Below are 24,608 nucleotides of genomic sequence, written 5' to 3'. Positions count from 1 at the left end.
ATATTCCACAACTTGCATCTTGTATGCAATAAGGCACTAAAGTTATACTTCAACAAAACACAGCAAAGGAATACACTTTTTGGCCTAAATGTAAAGCCTTATGTTTAGGGAAAATCCAACACAACACATCGCTGAGTAACTGCCTCCTTATTTTCAAGCATGGAGGTAGCTGCATCATGGTATGGGTATTGTAACGGATCTCCTCTTCGTCTGAGGAGGAGTAGGAAGGATCGGACCAATGTGCAGCGTGGTAAGTGTTCGTCATTTATTTAAAATGCACTGAACACTAAAATACAAAATAAACGAACAAAGAACAACCGAAACAGTTCCGTCTGGTAACTAATACAAAGACAGAAAACAACTACCCACAAATCATAGTAGGAAAACAGGCTACCTAAGTATGGCTCCCAATCACAGACAACGATAGACAGCTGCCTCTGATTGGGAACCACACCAGGCCAAACACATAGAAACACAACATCATAGAAAAAGAACATAGACTGCCCACCCTAGTCACACCCTGGCCTAACCAAAATAGAGAATAAAAAGCCTCTCTATAGCCAGGGCGTGACAGGTATGCTTGTCATAGGCAATTACTAGGAAGTTTTTCACAATAAAAAGAAACAGGATGGAGCTAAGCACAGACAAAATCCTAGAGGAAAACCAGTTGCTTTACACTAGAGACTGGGAGAGGAATTCACCTTTCAGCTGGACAATAACCTACAACATGAGTCCAAATCTACTCTGGAGTTGCTTACCAAGAAGACAGTGAATGTTACTGAGTGGCCAAGTTACAGTTGTTACTTAAATCTGCTTGAAAATCTATAGCAAGACTTGAAAATTGCTGTCTAGCCATCATTCCCAACATCTTGACAGCGCTTAAAGAATGTTTTAAAGAATAATGGGCAAATGTTGCACAATCCAGGTGTGCAAAGCTGTTAGAGACTTACCCAGAAAGACACACAGCTGTAATCGATGACAAAGGTGTTTCTAACATGTATTGATTGACTCAGGGAGCTGAATACTTATGCAATGAAAAAATTATAGTTATTTAATTTCTATGATTCTTTAAAAAAAAATCTTTGACTTTGACATTACAAGAGCATTTTGTGTAGATTGTAAAAAATGTAATTTCAATTTTAATCCCAGTCACTTTGTAACACAATAAAATGTGAAGAAATCCAAAGGGAATTAATACTTTTGCAAGGCACTGTAAATCACCCTATTGTTTGTTTATTGTTGTTTTTTATTAATCTATCTATATTCACATTCTGCTAATGTGTCTTCCTTGCAGTCAAGGTAAGCATATGAATATTTCTAATTCATAAAATTAGTCACTCATGGATTTTAATCTTTCATTTTTTACTGTTTGCTTCTCACATTTTCACAAACACTACGTACACATAAAAACATCATCACAATAACAAAGCCACTAAGCCAAACCTGCATGTCACAACAATGTCCATATACACAGTGTCCATATAACAATGTCCATATACACAGTATCCATATACACAGTGTCCATAAAACAATGTCCATATACACAGTGTCCATATAACAATGTCCATATACACAGTATCCATATACACAGCGCATTGAACAACCACATTGAAAGCCTTTTCTGTGCCTTTTTGAAAATGACCAACAACTACAACACTTCAGTATTTACAGTGGAAAATACTACAAGTGGCACTGAAACAACAGAGGATCTCCTTGAAGGTTTTGCGCATCTCGAGACTGCGGAAGGCATAGATAACGGGGTCTATGACAGAGTTACACATTATGAGCACCAGGTAGGTGGTAAAGTGGGACATGTAACAGACACAGAGCTGGTTCTTGGGACAGGTGATGAGGAGGATGAGGTGGAGGAAGAAAGGTGCCCAGCAGCAGACGAACACCCCTAGGAGGATGGTGATGGTGATGGCTCCCTTCATGCAGGTCCTCTGGGGCACCACACCCTCCGCGGGCAGAACAGCGATGCGCTTGATGTGAAGCCTCGCCAGCAGGAACATGTGAACGTACAGAGTGGCCATGAGCACCAGCATGGTGAAGAACATGATGATCAGACACACAACGACTGCCTTGCTCTCTGAGTAGACGATGAAGACTATCCCACAGAACACACATGTCAGCCAGATGCCACCGATGGCCAGGACAGCCCGCCGCATCGTCACGATGCTGTGGTAGCGTAGGGCGTAGAAGATGGTCACGTAACGGTCAATGGCGATAGCTAGAAGGTTACAGATTGAGGCCACCAGGGAGATACAGATGATGGAGTCAAAGAAGTTGTCCATGAGTTGAATAAAGTGGTCATCTGCCACAATCAACCGACTGTTCAGCGCAGCGATAACCACCGTCTCTAGTGAGTTGGAGACACTCACCAGCATGTCAGCAGCAGCAAGACTACACAGGAGTACATACATGGGTGAGTGGAGGTTCTTGTTCTTCACCACTGCCAAGATCACCAAGATATTCTCCAGAAGGCTGACGATCCCCAGTGTCAGGAACACCTCAGCTTGGATGTGGACTGCCTCACATAGACCAGGCTCGATGCCGGTCCCGGTGCCGGTCAGGTTCCCCTGTTCGTCCTCCCCGGCCAGAGACTCCCTGGTGGTTTCATTGAGCCGAAGGTCCAGCGGCAGCAGATGTCTATAAGTGTTGTTCATCAGGTGGGAATTTGGACAACAGTTCACTGAGGGAGATGCAGGAATGCAGGGATACAAGGTAGTGAGTGAGCCACCTGCCCCTTAAGAGCCTCTTCTGGAGCCCTGCTGCTGATCGTTTTTACTCCTCCTCTTAGATCAGAGCTAGAGAGAACTGTGGTTATCTGTTTTGCTCCTGAGCTCTGAGAGCACTGTAAGCCCCCCTGGTCCAATTCAATGAACACACAGACAGCCTGAACATGGGTGTTTGTGTATACACACAAATACACGTAAGCACACTTGTGCACACACACACACACACATTCAGTAGTTTGACATAGACTAAGTTGTTTCACGTTACGCAATTTTCACTTGACCTGATAATACTTAATCGATGACAGTAGCCCTTTCCTGCAGTCAAATTACCTAGTGGCCTCAGGGGTGGAATAATATTAATATTTTCTTATGTACATGTCATAACCAGTCATAAAATAATGCAATATATGTCACAACAGGTGTAAATATATGGGTCATGACAGTGTTACGAGATATTATGACAGGTTATGACAAGTTATGTCAGTTGTTATGACATTTTATAACATGGTTATGACTGTGTCATAAAGTGTTATGACAATGGCTGTCAAGTAAAGTGTTAGCAATATTTTTCTAAATGTCATAATTAATAAACATTATTTCAATTTTGTTATATTTCAGTCTTCGGTGATGTATATAAAGTGTAATATTGGGATACAAACTCAAAATTGAATACATTTCAACTCAATATCTGACATGGTCCAGGTGTCTTCTTTTTTGTAAGCCCATTACCATGTGTGTGAGGTGTATACTTTTGTTTCAAAGTAGATTTGTTTAAAACTACCAAGAAACTAGCCCACTGCAGTAAAGGGTGAATTCTATTTGCCTTCTTGAAAGTAAAAATAACCTAGCTAATTGAGAAACTTACAGTTAATTCAACTGACAAGACTGATGGTGCATGTCAAATCTAAATAGAGAAGAATCATTGTTTCAAAAGTAGCTCTTTTGCACAAAATTATTTAAAACAAAGAGATTTGGTTGTGCACACAAAAAAAATATCATTTTAGCATTTAGTTCTTATAGTAGCTACTAGCTAGAACCTGAGACATATGTCCTTATTCTCTCTATGAGACTTGTCAGAACATATATGCATAAGAACAGGTCTAACCTTTTCTGTCTGTTTGCATTTCATCCAAGATAGCATTACACAACTGGCATGGATTAAGACTTTTTGTTGTTGTTGTGATCTTTACAAATGAGGTGGGAAGACAGTTGATGTGCAGTCAAGCTGGAAATGCCAATATTCAGGGTCATAGCAGGTAAAAAGTAAACAGGGGGCCATTTTTTTCATCTAAGAGCATAGTTGCTTAGTTGTACTGTCTGCTAAGCGTAAACCACAATGTCATGTCCTAATCTGGTTCAACAGACACAGTTAGCCTGGGGATGAGGTTATTGTTATGACTCATGGCTTTCATAACCACGTCTTTATAACAATTCAATAATGATGAGATGGGAGACGGGAATCAGTTAAGCTATTGGCATCTCAACATACACAACTCCCATGAAGCTCTGCGGCAAAACCCCAATACACAACAGTTATGGTTAGTCCATTGCCTGTAGCTATGGCTGACTGTCTGTCTCTAACCTCCTCCTCACCTAATCTGCATGCACCCTGTTATACTGATTATGTTATTTAGCAGGAAGAATACCTAATAATATATTTATATGAGTAAAACTTCACTTGTGCAGATCACAAACTCGTTATTACCGTTGCTGAGGAGTCTTTCTTCCTTTAAGAAACTTTAATATTAATCGGTTTCCACACATACTGTATTTTTCACACATACCACAAACCAGTTTGTATGTATGACACATGTTATGACACTAGAGGGCACCTCTGCATCACAGATAATAGTTCAACTGTGGAAAGTACTGCTTATTCCTGTGACCAAGAGCAATGGAGGGTTGGCTCTGACCTCTAAGAGGCCACCAGAGTCGTGCCAGCAGTGAAGAGACCGTTTCTGGCCAGGGTAGTTATAAATGGCTTTAGAAAGCCGAATAGAGAGGCAGCTACTCCTGTGGGAGAGAAACAAGCCTGCCATTGCCTTCGATTGAGCATTGCCAGATCAGACAGTTGGCTACCAAGTTTTTATCCTGCTTTTAACACCAATGTCTTTTAAAATAGCCTATGTCCTCACTTCACATTTGTAGATGGAGAATTTACGATTAGGCTTATCGCTTAAAGGAACGTCTGCAATGGCGGGAGCCACCATTGAAATCAACAATGAACTGAAGTCACCTTTTTATTAAACCAGCCACTAAAACAATAGAATGTATCTATCAATTATCTACCAAAAACAACTAAATGCCGCATTTACACAGGCTGCCCAATTCTTATTTTTTTTGCACTTATTGGTCTTTTGACCAATCAAATCAGCTCTGAATAAGAGCTGATGTGAAAAGATCTGATGTGATTGGTCAAAAGACCAATTAGTGAGAAAAATATCAGAATTGGGCTTCCAGGTGTAAATGCTGCCTATTTTAACTGTGTATAGTCACGTGTTACAGATTACCATTGTAATCTCCATGTATTTGGTCTCCATTTGTTTCCAAACATATGATTTCTGCAAAATTCGGACCTTTGTGGCACATGTCTGTGGTTCAAGTCCCTATCCTCTTAAAATGAAGTTTACATGGTTTACCTATGTGGCCCCTTCCCTTGTGTGATCAACCATGAATGATTTTTGATGACTGTTGACATGGCTGGCATCCATTTTGCAGGGAGGAACCAGAAAGACAAGACTACTGGAATTGTTAAAATGTTGGTTATTATCAGTAAAACACAATAAATCACATACAAATTGTGCAATCACAGAGCAAGCTCAACTTGCGCGCGCATCCCTAATAACTTGAACAATGCGTTATGAGTTAACCTGTTAGCCAATAGTTAATCTTCTCCAAGAGGGCAAAAACAACGGAGTCAAAGTGATAAAAGTGAGGCTTCAAAATTCTGCACTCCGGCATCACATAACAAGCGTTGGTGCACTTCAATAAAATAATATTCGTCATGGAAATGGAAACAATATCAACGTTCGCTAAGAAGCTTTGGTGCGTCAAGAAACAACTTATTCTCGTCCTCACTCCGCTTATTCTCCTCCCGTTACTTTTTGGTCTACCGGAAAAGGTAAGTGGTTATTGGAAGAAACACACATCTTGCTACTCTAACCATTTATTTCTCTAACTCACAAGAAAAAGTAGTTTTATAACTGTATATAACTAAGCCAAATTGCTGAACCACATAAAATTGTCATGACCTACTACTGAAAGTCAGGCAATGGTTAAATACAGTATTGCCACATAGCCTAAAACTGATATGATTAATAATATCCACACCTGCCTTTAAATCTGAACACCCATTAAACCAACATCTGTTGGAATAAGACTTCACTGAAATTATAATCAGGATCATAAAACGTGCCATTAGATTTAAAAACAGGACATGGTCCCGCTTCATCATATAGCTAAAACATCAATCCTCACATTAATAACTCGACCCTAACTCCATTCACCCCTCTTAATCATAGCCATAACCCAATTGGAGACCTAACCCAGCTATTAATAACTTCATGGGCTTATTTATTTACAATTCCCCCCTAATTTTGCAATTCCACACATAGAAAAAAAGTACATTCCTTATACATTTGTCTTTCCACAGCGTGATACAAACATTAATGAAATAGATAACCTTTGGCATTTACTCTTAATGTTCACCAACATGTTTCTGTTATGTTTTTCAGGAGGGGAAATGTCTGTATGTGGTGCTGCTAATGGCTGTGTTCTGGTGCACAGAGGCTCTTCCCTTAGCTGTCACTGCCATGCTACCTGTTTGCCTCTTTCCAACAATGGGAATTCTTCCATCCCAAAAAGTCTGCCCTCAGTACTTCCTCGATACCAATTTTCTCTTTCTCAGCGGTCTTGTGATGGCATCAGCTATCGAGGAATGGGGTCTGCATCGCAGAATAGCTCTGAAAGTTCTTAAGATTGTTGGAGTCAAACCAGCCTGGTGAGAAGTCTATATCGCCATATATACAACAGTAATACATTTATCATAATTTATATTTTGGGATTATTTTCCATTATCTAATATGAATCCACTACATATGGCAAAATATACATAATCATGTTTTTTTATTTTTTTTATTGAACCTTTATTTAACTAGGCAAGTCATTTAATAACAAATTCTTATTTACAATGACRGCCTACCAAAAGGCAAAAGGTGTCCTGCGGGGACGGGGGACTGGGATTAAAAATTAAAAAATAAATACAATATAAATATAGGACAAAACACACATCACAACAAGAGAGACAACACAACACTACATAAAGAGAGACCTAAGACAACAACATAGCAAGGCAGCAACACATGACAACACAGCATGGTAGCAACACAACATAACAACAACATGGTAGCAACACAACATTGTGGCAGGACAAAACATGGTACAAACATTATTGGGCACAGACAACAGCACAAAGGGCAAGAAGGTAGAGACAACAATATATGACACAAAGCAGCCACAACTGTCCATGATTGAGTCATTGAATGAAGATATTGAGATAAAACTGTCCAGTTTGAGTGTTTGTTGCAGCTCGTTCCAGTCGCTAGCTGCAGTGAACTGAAAAGAGAAGCGACCCAGGGATGTGTGTGCTTTGGGGACCTTTAACAGAATGTGACTGGCAGAACGGGTGTTGTATGTGGAGGATGAGAGCTGCAGTAGGTATCTCAGATAGGGGGAGAGTGAGGCCTAAGAGGGTTTTATAAATAAGCATCGCAAAGGGTATACAGAGATGACCAGTTTACAGAGGAGTATAGAGTGCAGTGATGTGTCCTATAAGGAGCATTGGTGGCAAATCCGATGGCCGAATAGTAAAGAACATCTAGCCGCTCGAGAGCACCCTTACCTGCCAATCTATAAATTATATCTCCGTAATCTAGCATGGGTAAAATGGTCATCTGAATCAGGTTTAGTTTGGCAGCTGGGCTGAAAGAGGAGTGATTACGATAGAGGAAACCAAGTCTAGATTTAACTTTAGCCTGCAGCTTTGATATGTGCTGAGAGAAGGACAGTGCACCGTCTAGCCATACTCCCAAGTACTTGCATGAGGTGACTACCTCAAGCTCTAAACCCTCAGAGGTAGYAATCACACCTGTGGGAAGAGGGGCATTCTTCTTACCAAACCACATGACCTTTGTTTTGGAGGTGTTCAGAACAAGGTTAAGGGTAGAGATAGCTTGTTGGACACTAAGAAGGCTTTGTTGGAGAGCATTTAACACAACATCCGGGGAGGGGCCAGCTGAGTGTAAGACTGTATCATCTGCATTTAAATGGATGAGAGAGCTTCCTACTGCCTGAGCTATGTTGTTGATGTAAATTTAGAAGAGCGTGGGGCCTAGGATCGAGCCTTGGGTTACTCCCTTGGTGACAGGCAGTGGCTGAGACAGCAGATTTTCTGACTTTATACACTGTACTCTTTGAGAGAGGTAGTTAGCCATCCAGGCCAAAGACCCCTCAGAGACACCAATACTCCTTAGCCGGCCCACAAGAATGGAATGGTCTACCGTATCAAAAGCTTTGGCCAAGTCAACAAAAATAGCAGCGCAATATTTCTTAGAATCAAGGGCAATGGTGACATCATTGAGGACCTTTAAGGTTGCAGTGACACATCCATAACCTGAGCGGAAACCAGATTGCATTCCCGAGAGAATACTATAGACATCAAGAAAGCCAGTTAGTTGATTATTGACAAGTTTTTCCAAYACTTTTGAGAAACAGGGCAAAATATAAATAGGCCTAGAACAGTTAGGATCAGCTTGATCTCCCCTTTAAATAAAGGACAAACCGTGGCTGCCTTCCAAACAATGGGAACCTCCCCAGAAAGGAGAGAGGCTAAAAAGGTGGGAGATAGGCTTGGCGATGATAGGGGCAGCAACCTTAAAGAAGAAAGGGTCTAAACCATCTGACCCAGATGTTTTTTTGTGGTCAAGTTTAAGGAGCTCCTTTAGCACCTCGGACTCAGTAACTGCCTGAGGGAGAAACTTTGTAGCGGGGCAGGGGAAAAAGAGGGAGATGCATCAGGGATAGTCGCATTAGAAGGGGTGGGAGATTAGGAAATGTTGGACGGGCAATGAGGCATGGCTGAGTCAAATAGGTATCCTGACAATGAAGTGGTGATTAAAGAGCTCAGCCATGTGCTTCTTGTCAGTAACAACCACATCATCAACATTAAGGGACATGGGCAGCTGTGAGGAGGAGGGTTTATTCTCCAGGTCATTAATCGTTTTCCAGAGCTTCTTGGGGTTAGACCCACAGAGAGAGTACTGCTCCTTAAAGTAACTAACTTTGGCCTTCCAGATAGCCTGAGTGCACTTATTTCTCATTTGCCTGAATGATAGCCAGTCAGCCTGAGTATGCGTGTGCCTTTCGCCAAATGCAATTCTTAAGGTGGAGTAACTCGGCAAGATCACGGTCGAACCAGGGGCTAAATCTGTTTTTAATTCTCATTTTCTTTATGGGGGCGTGTTTGTTAACAATACCACTGAAAAGCGTCTTCGAGCTGATTCTCTACCATTTTACATAGGCCAGTTGTTATCAGAAATGTTATTGATAATCATAGTATTGATTTGTCACTCCACTTACACCTGACCCATGTGCCCATCTCTCTCCCCATACAGGTTGATTTTGGGAATGATGATCACCTCTGCCTTCCTGTCCATGTGGCTCAGCAACACAGCAACAACGGCCATGATGCTTCCCATTGCTAACGCCATCCTGGAGAGCCTCTTTGGGGACCTGGCCACTCTGAAGGAGAACTGCAAGGTGAAAGAGGAGACAGAGGGTGAGTTGCTGTGTAGGGTTTCTCCAACTGTCCCACACACATCTAGCGAAAAGATTAAGACCTATACAGTAGCTAAGCCAGGACAAATGTAGTCTATCAACACTGAAGGGTAGAATTAATGCTAATTGTTTGTAGTGCTTACCCAAGGGTGTCAAACTCAAACCATGGAGGGCCAAGTGTCTGCTGATTTTAGTTTTTTCCTTTCAATTTGTGTCCAGTTAAGACCTATACAAACAAGTGAGAGGAGTTCCTAACTGATCAGTGACCTTAATTCATCAATCAAATAAGAGGGAGGAGCGAAARCCCACAGACACTCGGGCCTCTGTGGAATGAGTTTGACACCTGCCTTACACAGACAAACAGACTATACTTTAATTTTCTATAGCTAAGAATGATGTTTCCACATTAAAACTGTAATATGTAACTCAGGGTGTGAACTATCATATTGCCTTCAGAGCACAACATGTCAAGTTATTCAATATTCAAATGGTAATTTATTGATTATAGTAGCCACCTTTCAAGTCATTTATTAAATATGACAGAGGTCTACAGACAAGCTAGTTAGAAAACTGGAACTCACAGGCTTTGATTACATATAAATTGTTAATATCTCTGTTATAGCTTGTCTCATTCATACTATAGCTATGTATACTGTAGCATCAAACTAGTTGGTTTATGGGAAACATATTGATTCTCCTTAGAGGCAGTTACACTTAGATAACCCCCTAAATCTCCTTCAAATTGGTATTCAATATGGAATTATTATCTCTAAGCCTGTCCTTAAAAATATTTAGTCATTTGTCACTGCACAGTGAACAATGGAGAGAATAACTCTAACAACCTGTTAACTTCAACATCCATCAGGTCAATCACAAGTAAAGCTGCATTCACTGCCCTCTGAAAAACAGATCTTGTCTATAGATGGGTAAGAAAGGAAGCATAAACAAACAATTTTAGCTCTCATGTTGGGTTCACGGTTATCATGTAGCTATTTACTAGCATTGTTACAATCTGTTTGGTTACATTTCCCTATATTATATCTTAAGAACTGATGGGATGGTGCGGTCAAATGGGAGGACTGCACAGGAGATCAGGACAGAGTCAGAGTACCAGATGAAGGTTTGGAAAGGCTTCCTGATCTGTATCCCATACGCTGCCAGTATCGGAGGGACTGCCACCCTGACAGGCACGGCGCCAAACCTCATCCTCATTGGACAACTTAAGAGGTACCCAAGTTGAGGACTTGACTGATCTCTCTTTCTCCTACTGTATCTGTACATACCCTCTCATAGACCTCACAGGCCCGTCAGATAGAGCAATAAAGGTATGTAAGGAGAAAAAGTATCCCTGAGAAGGTCTATGAAAGGGTTTTAACCATTATGAAAAAAGATGAGTACTGCTCTGTTTCAGACTTCAGAAGTCCCTCTGAAAGCCCCAGTGCAGTCAAAAATTAGATTTTCCTGTGCTTTATATATACACTGAGTATACCAAACATTAGGAACACCCCCCCCCCCCCACCTCCGCCCTTTTCCCCTCAGAACAGCCTCAATTTGTCGGGCGTAGACTACAAGGTGTTAAAAGCGTTCCGCAGGGATGCTGACCCATGTTGACTCTAATGCTTCCCACGGTTGTGTCAAGTTGGCTGGATGTCGTTTGGGTGGTGGACCATTCTTGATACATGCGGGAAACTGTTGAGTTTGAAAAATTCAGCAGCGTTGCAGTTTTAGTTCAAGAGCTGTTTGAAAAGACCGCCGGAAATTTCAGCCGGTTTTGGTGGGATGGAGTTTTGGCCTGCCTGGTGGCATCACCAAATGAGTCAATAGACCAATAAGAAAGAGTTCTAAACCTCTCTGCCAATAACAGCTAGTTTTCAGTTTCCCCCTCCCCACTCAGACAGTCCTAGCTAAATTCTTTCTTGAGAAATTGCTCTTGCTAAGAGGCAAGAGCAATATGATATTGAGGACCTTTAAAGGCATATGACACCAACCTGACAACCTGAGTTAGGATTTTACTGGCAAATAGCTGTGTTTGAAGAACATGTTACATTTTAGACCATAAAAGACTACTTTTTTCATGTTTGCTGTACCGTTTTTGACAGTTGCTTATTTGTGTCCTAGTTACTTCCCAGAGTGCGACTTGATAAATTTTGGCTCTTGGTTTGCATTCGCCTTTCCTCTCATGGTGCTCTTCCTCATCTTGGCATGGCTGTGGATTTCTTTCCTCTACGGGGGCTTGAATACGCGGTATGGTGGTCAAATCAAATCTAAGTTCCTCAAAAGTGTGTAATATAAAAACGTGACCATAGATGATTATATATGCAGTCTGTGCTAGAGTTCTAAGATTTTTGCCTGTACACTTTTTAAAATAATATGAAGTAATACATGTTCCTACCTGTCAGATACATTCACACTATTTTAATACTATTTGTTGTGTTCAGGTTATGTGTGAAGAAACAGGACGAAAGAGCACAAGCAGAGAAAAAAGCAGAGGCTGTTATTGATGAAGACTACAGAAAACTAGGCCCCATAAAGTAAGGGACTCTAGCCTTATCTCTAGACTAAATCACAGGCAACATGCTCTAATCTTAAATCATGCCCTATACCAGGGTTGGCCAATTCTGGTTCAGGAGGGCCACATTGTTCGCATGCTTTAGATTGTTTATTTTATTCAGTTGGATGGAACAAAATCCTGCTACAACCCTCCAGGACTAAGGATTCCTCAATGACGGGGATTCCTCAATGACAACAATTTCCATCTTCCATTTTAGTTTTGCAGAAGGATCCATCGCATTCTTTTTCATTTTGTTTGCCGTTCTCCTGTTCACAAGAGATCCCAAATTTGTAACTGGATGGTCCACATTTTTCAACAAAGGGTAAGACAGATAAGCTTGCTACAAGCTAACAAGGCACTACCCGTTACCTCGGAAATGTCTGTATAATTCACTGGAGGCATGAGGAAACCAGCTGCATCATGACTTCCTCTTCTCTGATTCTCTTCCTACTGTAGGTATGTGTCAGATGCGACCACTGGAGTGATCATTGTGTCAATCCTATTTTTCTTCCCTTCCCAGAAGCCCTCTCTTAGCTGGTGGTTTGATTCTAGAGGTCAGTACTTGAAAGGACATGTCCCAAATAATAAGAAATATTTTGGAATATGTAGATGGAAATACCACTGCCTCTAGTCATATCACCTTTCTGTACTGATATAGAGGACACATTGGATGTTTTCGAATCAAAAGATTAGATGGAGCAGCTGTATGCATATACTGTAGATCAAGGGTTTTAAACTCACATTATTTAAGCAATAAGGCCCAAAGATTGTGGTATATGGCCAATTATCCTCAGCTAAGGGCTGTTTTTAAGCACGACGCAACACTGAGTGCCTGGATACAGACCTTAGCCGTGGTATATTGGCCATATAACACAAACCCGAGGTGCCTTATTGCTATTATAAACTGGTTACCAACGTAATTAGAGCAGTAAAAATCAATATTTTGTCATACCCATGGTATACGGTCTGATTTACCACGGCTGTCAGCCAATCAGCATTCAGGGCTTGAACCACCCAGTTTATAATATTAATTATACCATGGCATTGTTGAATACTTCCCTATAACGCATGGTATATTTGCACGGTAGAATTCAATGGCTATAGTTCATTCTTCCATGTTCTATATTTGAGCTGCTTTTGAAAACAAAAGTCGAATTGAAAACATTATTGGCATTGTTGAATTCGATTTTCATAATGGCAAGCTAGAATTCATGGTTTGGTTAGCCAAACTAGCGAGCCTGTTTGGTTACCACGGCAACTACTAATGCACTTACTAGCTACTTCAGTGGATGTTGAACACATTTCTACCAGCAAATGAACACATTTCTTTAAATTATAGCCATGGTATAAAAGGGATAATCAACTATGCATTCTCTGGAAAATAATGAAACTCCTTGGAAGGTCATTTCCACTCTGCTAGCACGTTGTTGAACACACCTTCTGCATCGTTCATTATTTTCCATAGAATGCAGAGGCCTTTGTTGATTATCCCTTACATCATGCCTCACCAGAAATAAATTACAGTACAGATGTCGTATCTTAATTTGATCACGCTGTTGTTACAGGAATTTTCCTGCACAGCGTAGAATACACTACACTTGTAGTGTATTCAAGGTTTAAAAAGGCTTTTAAAGTTTGGAATTTCTACTTTAAAATTTCAAACTTAATTTGCCCTAATGAAAAATGTATCAACCTCTACAAAAAATGACAATTAATTATAATCCATATAATAACTCACATTTCCTGTTGCTGAAGGATTATTCTACTGCTGTAGCAAACTGGCTCCAATTAAGATCCTACATCTGTATCATTGACTACTATCAAAGTAGAATATTCTTTCTTTCTTTCATTAGTCCATTTCTGAAGTGCAAAACTTGCATTGGCTCTGTTGTTAGGTACTGTAAATCACCTGAGGAATGTTAATGACGTAGATTAGTCTGAGCAGCAAACTGTTGTGAGGTAAGACTGTAGCCCCTTTGTTTGTGTGATTATTATTCATCTCTCAAAAGTGTGTCGCCACACTTTGGTTTGCTCTGTTTACTCTGCTCTACAGCTGAAGTCAGAAGTTTACAAACACCTTAGCCAAATACATTTAAACTCAGTTTTTCACAATTCCTGACATTTAATCCTAGTAAAAATTCCCTGTCTTAGGTCAGTTAGGATCACCACTTTATTTTAAGAATGTGAAATGTCAGAATAATAGTAGAGAGAATGATTTATTTCAGMTTTTATTTATTTCATCACATTCCCAGTGGGTCAGACGTTTATATACACTCAATTAGTATTTGGTAGCATTGCCTTTAAATTGTTTAACTTGGGTCAAACGTTTCAGGTAGACTTCCACAAGCTTCCCACAATAAGTTGGCCCATTCCTCCTGACAGAGCTGGTGTAACTGCGTGAGATTTGTAGGCCTCCTTGCTCGCACACGCTTTTTCAGTTCTACCCACACATTTTCTATGGGATTGAAACATTTCTGGCCCAGCGGTACCCGAGAGAAAAACAAAACACCAGCCATGGCCATATTTTGACCCTTAACCCTTATTTTAACCTCTAACCCCTACCTTCCGCCTTTTCTTTATTACTCCTTTTCAAGGCCACTTGCAGGTTAGATATTCTGAGATTTCGGTGGTTGACCTGGATTTGGCTGGTGGGCCGAGGTTGATTGTATACCTTGTCATGTTTTCCTCAGCATCAAATACTCCATATGTTCCTCTCCTATCATGGAAGAAAGCACAGGAATGTGTCCCATGGAATATCATTCTGTTGCTGGGTGGAGGCTTTGCCATGGCCAAGGGATGTGAGGTAAAATCATAGAATTTACATATAGAATCAATATGCCCTATGGGTAAAACCTGTTGATGTTTAATGATGCACAAAGATATGAAATCCCTTCAACTCACATTCAAATATCTATTGTGTGGTGATTTATATACTTTTTACCTATTTCTGCTACTACTGAGATGGGGGCTGTCTGTTGATGCTCTGTCCCTGTTGTATAATATAGGAGTCAGGACTGGCGGCGTGGATAGGAGCCTACCTCCAGCCTATTGCCCAGGTCCCCCCTGCTGTGGCCGTCATGTTCATCACAGCTTTCCTGGCCTGTTTCACAGAGTTTGCCAGCAACACTGCCACCATTATCATATTCCTGCCCGTCATCGCTGAACTGGTGAGCTGTGATCTATGACATGACCACAACATTCAACATTTAGTTAGATGTTTCTATTATTGAGATTGACGTACCCTGTGGGTATGAAAAGGACAGGCCTACTGTAGTAGGTAATCATTTTGAAGGAAGACATGTATTTTGTGTGTAGTATTTGAATATCCCTTGTTATCTACCAAAAAGCCTTGAACTACATTGGATGACTAATTCATGGATTAGTATTCCCCATGGGAAAATATGATGGGGAAATAGGTGCTCTCTACTCTAATCTCCCACAGCAATTTACCTTTTTAGTGTTTGCCATGGGGTTAACAGATCTGTCAGCGTAGCACCATGGCTGTTGGGTCTATTTGTATGTCTGTTGGACATTAACTACAGTTATCAGTAACCAGTTGTCTTTGGCTGGGAGTGACAATGTCCTGCAGTATCGTTCAATCGTATCATCCAGTATCACCATGACAAGTGCGCCATACTTACTTATCTTCAGTGAAATTCCCAAGCCAAATAAATTACGACTAACAATTTGGAATATCGTTCCCAGTTATTGAATTAGAGATGGATTCACTCACTCACTCCTTACTAACGTGTGTGCTCCTTGTGTTTGTCTGAAGAAAAGTGTTTAAAAGTGTTATTAGTTTTGCATTAATACAATTTTGTCAAAAGAATAGCAACAAATGTGTTTGTCTCCTCTTGACAGGCTATGTTTGTCAAGGTGAACCCTCTTTACTTTATGATACCTGCGACAACAGGATGTTCATTTGCCTTCATGTTGCCAGTCTCCACCCCTCCCAACTCCATTGCCTTTGCATCTGGCCATCTTTTGGTGAAGGACATGGTAAGATCCTTATGCCGATATACTGTATGACCATATGTCAGACTGTTCCTAAACTTAAAGGTACTGTATTCTAGCATATACATCTGTTTGGTTTCTCTATTTACAGGTGAAAACAGGCTTTGTGATGAACATTTTGGGCATTTTATCGGTTTCTCTGGCCATGAACACTTGGGGTCGTGCCATGTTCAGTTTGGAGACTTATCCAGACTGGGCTCGTCCAGTCAACATGTCCAGTACTGTCACAGATATACAGTTCCCCTCCGACTCACCTTTCAACCTTACTAGTTTACCGTAGATCTGAAGCTTATCCAGTATAATTATTATACTGTATTATATAGTAAATACTGGATCATAATTTCTGAATATGTACAAAGTCAATAACTATAGACTTGGGGACAATTAGCTGTTACTTTAAGTAATTTAGCTTATGGTATGATGGCTATACCATGTTTCTAAGGTACTGTCCTTTTTCGATCAGTCTACTGTATATGAGTTTTGATTTTTTAACGGTTTATATTTTGTTCAGGCTCTCATTGTGATCTACTTACTCTGTCATGTAGATTATACCAATTTCTATCAGCTCATTTTCATGTTTGTCACGAACCCCTGCTCTCCCCAGATGTGTCCTGTGTTTTGCCTTGATTTGTTTTAGGTCCCTATGACATTTTTCCATTGGAAGATAATTTGTTTGGGCAGGGCGGGGGGGCGACAGAATAGACAGTGGTTGGTCTGTCTGTTGTTGCGTTCTCTTCCACAGTTATACAACAAGTCATGTCGGGCATAGTTTTTGTCCAGACACCTGTGATGTCTTGTCTCATCTCTCGCTATGCTTGCTGAAATGAATTGCATCTTAGTGACCTCTGATGGTCATTGTGCCACATTGCACTGATCACTGTGTGCATCTCATACTGTACCTCACTGTAACATTCCCTGGATAGTGTTTGTGATGGTAATCCTTATTGATTAGGGTGTTAGCAGTCTGCTTGATGATTATAAACCCAATCCATTTCATGACAGTGAACTCTCATCCTCCAAGTCCTCCACCTACTGGTAAATGACACTTGAACTCAATCCTCCATTGACCTTTAGCTGTGTAAACTGTGACTGTCTTGACACATAACAGGAGTTTGTGAATTATTCATAAAACATACTTACCTAGGCCATGGGGGTCACTGGCTGCATGTGTTTTAACATATTTTTGTAAGTTACACACAGAACGTCATTTTTACTTTTCATTGTGTCTTTTAAAACCATAAATCATGATTTTCTGATCTTATTTTATTTGAAATAATCATTAGAAATGTGGTGTGTGGAAATCAAAATAACTATTTTCTACCATAGATTTTATTATTATTTCGTGTAATACGTTTAGCTTTATCAATGCACATTTTGTAGATTTGTTATTTTCTTAATACTTCTCGTTACCAAATAAAACTGAATGGCAAATGAGTTAGTGTYTTTTTTCGTCAATCCATGGAATTTATATATTTAGCTGATGTCAGTGAGCAGGCACCAACAAACATGCAACACAGTAATGTATATAACAGAAGAACTTGAAACCATGGGTTAATATTCAGAAGGGGGCCAAGCCTCTATAGTCATTTTTAATCATTGACCCAAGTGACACAGCATAATATGTAGTAAGGAGAATAGACAGTGCAATCAAGTCTTATTTAACAGCCGTGTGTCTGACAGCACCAAACAAGATACTCAACAAGCCAAATGAGGCGAACAACATTTGAATGAAGGTTATATTGAAATGTGGTTTGAACACAATTTTTTCATATGTGTCTTAAACCAAGCAGACATACAGTATTTTGCCCCCTATTTCTCTAAAGAATGGTGCAGGGCTGTAAATTCCTTATAATGTCTGTTTGGTGTTGTAAAGTGTCTGCAATCTCAAGGTTTGGCACATGGTTAACTCTGCAGAACCCGAAGGTAGTTAGTTACTCAGTGTGAGAGAGGGGTCATTGGGGTAGGCCCCAGTAAACAAGACAAACTACAACAGAACACAAGAAACGCAGCAGCACAGAACACACATTAAATAGAAGAACTTACTACGAAATGTTGGAAAAGGAAGTTTGACAAGTCGTACCATACATGAAATTGCTAGACCTTGATGCTCAACCAATCAAATATACAGTAAATGATTTTACCTAGCTGAACATTTAGTTTTGGAAGACTCTGACACATACAATTGATTTGGGGTTGATTAGATCCTTTCCTTTTTCAACTTGTCGAAGGTTCTCTACATGCTCATCGATTCCCAGATAATAAAAATACTTCCTCCTATTAGTCAGTAGAAGTATAAATGACTTCGCACAGGGTTATGTTTAGATCTATAAATAGGACACAGATGTAGGATCTTCATTTAAGCCAGTTTGCTATAGCAGGAAAATAATCTTGGCACAACAGGAAATGTGAATTATTATGTGGATTATAATTAATGGAATTTTTTAGTAGGGGCTGATACATTTTTTGTTAGGGCAAATCAAGTCTGACATTTCAAAGTGGAAATTACAAACCTTTTAAAAACTAAAATATACTACAAGTTTGCATTTCCTGCTTAACAGGAACATTCTCAGCAACAAAAGAATGATCCAATTAGGATCTTACATCTGTACCACACTGCTCATATCCTGTAGCACCTTTCAAATCTCCAATACTTCCCTAAATTATTTTTTGAACAAGCATTTGAACAACTTTCATCATTTTCAGCTCACACTTTTCCCCAATAACTTGATTCATAGGTTGTCCATGTGAGTGAGTGCGTTAGCATGTGAGCATGAGCAAGAGCCCTTCTGTCCCCTTTGAGAACAATCTTACACATATCTATGTGACATTGACTCTGAATGATAAGCTCCTTTTTCAAAAGTTACCCATGCACTGGGAAAGGGAAAGTGCAACTGAAGGTTTTGCCCGCTCTTTTTTAAACTCATCTGAGCTTTTTCAAGAAGCAAAGCGAGATCTCGTTAGATAAGCTATCAAAGTAAAACAGGAAGAACTGAATATTGTTACCAGACAGAGAAAATGTGATAAATTTACTCACATTGACTTGTCAGAGATCAAAAAGAGGTGTATTACAGTAAGCAAGCAGATTGAGAGTGACTTTTTAAATGCCAAGAAACTGCTAGAGGAGTATACACTTCTGTCAAAAAGAATTCTGGTGGCTCACTTTGCAATATATCTGATAGCTGAATCAGCCTGATACCTGAAGTCATGTCATTTCAGTTAAGTTTGACAATGTTTACATCACAAGACAGTTGTTGCAAAAGTCATCTGATGATGGAATCCAAATAAAACCAACTAACCTGAAAAATATGGTTAATTCCACAAGTTGTAAAATAACAAAACAGGAATTTACCAGATGTCTTGCTCCAATAGTACACTCTTAGAAAAAAAGGGTTCTAAAAAGGTTATTTGGCTGGCCCCATTGGAGAACCCTTTTAGGTTCCAGGTAGAACACTTTTGGATTCCTTGTAGAACCCTCTGTGGACAGGGTTCTACATGGAACCCAAAATGATTCTACCTGGAACCAAAAGGATTCTACCTGGAACCAAAAGGGATCTACCTGGAAACCAAACATTTTTTTCAAATGGTTCTCCTATGGGGACAGCCAAAGAACCCTTATAGGTTCTAGATAGCACCTTTTGTTCTAAGAGTGTATTGGTGACTTTGTATTTCATTGTTATTTTTGTGTACCATCTAGTTACAGTGAATGGGCCTTGGCTGTTGGATGTTCCAGCTACATCTGTCTGCATAGCTGTGAAAAATATAAGGTATGTTAATATTGATACTTTTCGAAATGCGATCAGGCACATCCCAGAACATAATGTGACATTACATAATGTGTAGCCTTGAGATCAATAATAATATGAAATTGAATAACACATTGAACAAATGGTGACTGGATTCTCTTTTCTTTGACAGGTTCAGCTGCGCTTCCCAGGCCTACAGTATGTATTATCCCAGCTATCTGTGGGATACAGAACTAGCAAACTTCCACAAGCAGTATGACTGGACATTCAGCCCAGAGGCATTACGCTGTGATGTAGAGCCATCTGCACCAGACCTGAGAGTGAGGGTCTTATTGGCACTACTGTGTCTGGTGGGATACATCATGGTGTTTCTGGAGTTCTACACTAGGAGCATCCTCAGAAAAGTGTCTGCATCCTTCTTCAAAAAGCAGTAGGAAAAGATCATTCATTTCTTATTGAAGAATACAGGTGAAACAGGGCAAAAATTTTAACAACACTTTTTAATTTATGCTTTCTATGGACAACAGACCCACTCCAACTCGCAATACCGCCCAAACAGATCCACAGATGACGCAATCTCCATTGCACTCCACACTGCAGTCTACCACCTGGACAAGAGGAACACCTATGTGAGAATGCTGTTTATCAACTACAGCTCAGTGTTCAACACCATAGTGCCCTCCAAGCTCATCACTAAACTCAGGACCCTGGGACTGAACACCCTCTGCAACTGGATCCTGGACTTCCTGATGGGCCGCTCCCAGGTGATGAGGACAGGCAACAACAAAACTGCCACGCTGACCCTCAACACGGGTGCCCCTCAGGCGGGCATGCTTTGTCCCCTCCTGTACTCCCTGTTAACCCACGACTGCACATGACTCCAACATCATTAAGTTTGCTGACAACACAACAGTGGCAGGCCTGATCACCAACAACAATGAGACAGCCTGGCAGCGGTGCCAGGACAACAACCTCTCCCTCAACGTCAACAAGAGAAAGGAGCTGATTGTGGACTTCAGGAAACGGAAGGCCGAGCACACCCCCATCCACATTGGCGGGGGTGATGTGGAACGGGTAGAGAGCTTCAAGTTTCTCGGTGTCCAGATCACTAAGGAATTAACATGGTCCACACACATCAACACAGTCATGAAGAAGGCACGACAATGCCCATTCCCCCTCAGAAGGCTGAAAAGATTTGGCATGGGCCATCAGATCTTCAAAAAGTTATACAGCTGCACTATTGAGAGCATCTTGACTGGCTGCATCACCTCTTCGTATGGTAACTGATTGGCATCCGACTAGAGGGAAGTGCGTACGACCTAGTAGATCACTGGGGCCGAGCTCCTTGCCATCCAGGACCTCTATACCGGACGGTGTCAAAAAATTGACAAAGAATCCAGCCACCCAAGCCATAGACTGTTCTCTCTGCTACTGCACAGCAAGCGGTACCGATGCACCAAGTCTGGAACCAACATGACCCTTTAGAGCACATATGTCAGAGTCAAGGCCCGCGGGCCACATCCGGCCCGCGAGAAGGTTTTTTACGGCCCCTGGGATGATCTTGATTTATTATTAGAACCGGCCCGCAGACCGCAGCAAGCCGGCAGCCCGCAGATCTTTTACACGCACCAATACTACATTTCCCACAATGCAACGGTGACGCACCGAGCAGTAGGCTGCTTCATTTCAATATTTAATTGGGCACAATGCAGTCGTCAGCATCACAGTAAAATTAACTTTCAGATACCCATCAAAAATGGCAAAACGGAAGGTGGACACTGAGAACCGGGGGTTTCAAACAAGGTGGGAGTCGGAGTATATGTTCACGGAGGTAGCTGGAAACCTGTGTGTCTTCTGTGTGGAAAGTGTGGCGGTACTGAAAGAGTATATCTGAGACGACATTATGAAACGAAACACGCGGACAAAAACAAGAATATGGACATGGAACAAAGGCTACAAAAGGCAGAGGAATTAAAACGAGGCCTCAAATCTCGACAGGCTCTGTTCAAAAAAGCCAAATCACAAGGCCAGGCTGCTGTCAAGGCCAGTTTTATTTTGGCAGAAGAGATCGCTAAATCAGCCCGGCCATTTACGGAGGGGATTTCATCAAAAACTGCATGATTAAAGTTTGTGACGAAGTTTGCCCAGAAAAAAGGCACCTCTTTTTAAATGTGAGTCTGAGCAAAAACACCATTGCGAGAGAGTAGACCAGTTGTCCATCAATCTAAAAGAGCAGCTTGTGAAAAAGGAAAAGATTTCATGTGCATCATTCTTGGCTGTGTATGAGAGCACCGACATTTCTGACATTGCCCAGTTGTCAATTTTCATCGCGGAGTGGACTCCAGCCTAAGCGTGACAGAGGAGTTTTTGGCTTTACGTCCTATGCATGGCACAACTACGGGCATGATTTGTATGAAGAGGTGTCAAGATGTGTAAATGAGATGGATGCCTTGGGAAAAACTCGTGGGTTTGACAACCGACGGAGCACCTGCGATGTGTGGACACAGGAGCGGACTGGTGGCGAAGATACGGGAAAGATGCAAGAGGAAAACGCGACAGGTGAGCTGACAGCTTATCTTGTATCATACACAGAAGCGTTGTGCGGTAAAGCCTTGAAAATGGAGCATGTAATGAGCATCATCACGCGCACAGTTAACTTTATCAGAGCCAAAGGTTTGAATCACCGCCAGTTCAAGCCATTTCTGACGGAGTTAGAAACGGAGCATGGTGATTTGCCTTATCACACAGAGGTGCGATGGCTAAGCCAGGGAAAGTGCTTCAGATGTTTCGAGCTTCGTGAGGAGATTTGTCTGTTCTTGACAGCAAAGGGAAAGACACAACACAACTCCGAGACGAAATGTTTCTTGTGTGAAATGGCTTTTCTGTGTGACATTACGAGTCATCTGAATGCAATGAACTTGCAGCTGCAGGGTCGGGATCATGTCATCTCTGATATGTACAGTACAGTGAAGGCATTTAAAACAACTGACTCTGTGGGAGACGCAGTGCGGAAAGAAAATTTGAGCCACTTTCCAGCTGCCAGACCATGAAAGAGAAGCTCTCTACCAGTGCGTTCCCGAGTGCACAGTTGGCTGATAAATAGGTATGCTTGCCGCTGATTTTCGACGCCGATTTGCTGACTTTGAAGACAAAAAAGCAGGTTGGAACTGCTCGTAACCCATTTGCTGTTGACGTGGAAAGCTCACCACCAAACCTCCAAATGGAGTTGATTGACCTCCAATGCAATGATGCACTGAGGGCAAAATATGCGGCAGTGGTGCTGCGGAGTTCGCCGTTTCCTCCCCGACACAATGCCCAGCTGCGCATCCAGGCTGCTCAAACGTTGTCTATGTTTGGCAGCACATACCTGTGTGAACAACTGTTTTTCTTGATGAACCTGAACAAACATCACACAAGAAGTCGACTTACTGCTGACACCTCCACTCAATTCTGAGGATTTCCTCAGCTCAGAGCCTTACCCGAACATTGATGAACTTGTGAAAAGATGGACACCACCAAGTATACCCTCAACCTCAAACAAGTGAACATTACTGTGCAATCAATATTTAGAGTTTTTACTCAGTTCAGTTTAAAAGTTAAAGTTTAATATTTGTTTTCACTGCATGTTACTCTCCTTAAACAAAGTGTTGTTTTTGATTAATAGATTTTTGCACTTTATTTTATTGTATTTCAATCCAATTATATTTTAAAAATATTTCAGTTGAGTGGATGATAGAAAATTGCTATTATTGTTTTTTTCTTTGAAGTAAATTTAGCCCACTTTTGCTAAAATAGAAATATAGGCTACTGATGGTGCCTTGAATACCGGTTTCTTTCATTTAATGTTCATGTTATGGGGATTTTATATAAAGGAAATTTGTCTTTTGTGTCTGTTGAAAATTAAAGATTACTGACAGAGCCATAAGAAAATATTGCTTTATTTATCTGATCATATTGGAATATATTTGTTAGGTTTTCAGTAGGTCAATTAGGTCACTAGACTATATGCGTCATTTAAAAATTTTTTCAATGAACATTCGAACAGTCCGGCCCTCGGCTTGTAGCTAAATTTTTTATTTGGCCCTCCGTCCATTTGACTTTGACACCCCTGCTTTAGAGCTTCTACCCCCGAACCATAAGACTGCTAGTTAACAGAATAGCTATCCGTACTATCTGCATTGAACCTTTTTGGACTTACTCTTTTGACTTATCACGTATGCTACTGTTTACTATCTATCCTGTTGCCTAGTCACTTTACCCCTACCTATATGTACATATATACCTCAATTACCTCGTACCCCTGCACATCGACTCGTTACTGGTACCCCGTGTATATAGCCAAGCCATTGTTACTCATTGTGTACTAATTCCTTGTGTCATTATATTGTTTCTATTATTTTTCTCTCTATATTGTTGGCAAGGGCCCGCAAGTAAGCATTTCACTGTTAGTCTACACCTATTGCTTACGAAGCATGTGAGAAATAAAATGGGATTGATTTGATTTGAAGCTTGACTTGCTGTTATTATTTGTAGTTTAGGGAGACCTCTGCTGTAGAACTAAAGAACTGCTTTTAATGCTTTTCCCTGATCCTGTTTTAATTTCTTGCCATTATAATAGTAGTGAATTATTTTAGAATCTCAACAAACAAAAAAACATGAGTCTCTACATCTGTCAGCTGAGAGAATTTGTCGATTACATTTTTCAATATTTCCAAATTCAACTGATTC

The 24,608-nt window shown here is 40.8% G+C and overlaps 2 protein-coding genes and 1 pseudogene across 2 annotated transcripts; 2 read left to right on the top strand and 1 right to left on the bottom strand.

Annotated features, from left to right (window-relative positions):
• Positions 1-1,658: 1,658 nt before the first annotated feature.
• Positions 1,659-2,666, bottom strand: LOC112071778 (melanocortin receptor 3-like). Its single transcript, XM_024139207.1, has one exon. The coding sequence runs from the start codon at positions 2,664-2,666 to the stop codon at positions 1,659-1,661; it is 1,008 nt and encodes a 335-aa protein (XP_023994975.1).
• A 2,990-nt stretch (positions 2,667-5,656) lies between these two features.
• Positions 5,657-16,822, top strand: LOC112071770 (Na(+)/dicarboxylate cotransporter 3-like). The gene is made up of 13 exons (XM_024139203.2): positions 5,657-5,859; positions 6,473-6,738; positions 9,410-9,573; positions 10,438-10,498; positions 10,620-10,799; positions 11,691-11,816; positions 12,011-12,103; positions 12,341-12,445; positions 12,580-12,677; positions 14,814-14,926; positions 15,129-15,290; positions 15,985-16,122; positions 16,229-16,822. Exons 1-13 carry the CDS (start codon positions 5,743-5,745, stop codon positions 16,415-16,417), a joined length of 1,812 nt encoding a protein of 603 aa, XP_023994971.1. The 5' UTR covers positions 5,657-5,742; the 3' UTR covers positions 16,418-16,822.
• Positions 16,823-18,866: 2,044 nt separating this feature from the next.
• On the top strand, positions 18,867-20,371 carry LOC112071777 (osteoclast stimulatory transmembrane protein-like; annotated as a pseudogene).
• Positions 20,372-24,608: the final 4,237 nt, after the last annotated feature.

The sequence above is a fragment of the Salvelinus sp. IW2-2015 genome, unplaced genomic scaffold, assembly GCF_002910315.2.
Source record: "Salvelinus sp. IW2-2015 unplaced genomic scaffold, ASM291031v2 Un_scaffold1716, whole genome shotgun sequence".
Taxonomy (NCBI): Eukaryota; Metazoa; Chordata; class Actinopteri; order Salmoniformes; family Salmonidae; genus Salvelinus; species Salvelinus sp. IW2-2015.
The sequence above is the reverse complement of the archived record's forward strand: the minus strand, read 5'-3'. Positions and strand labels throughout refer to the sequence as shown.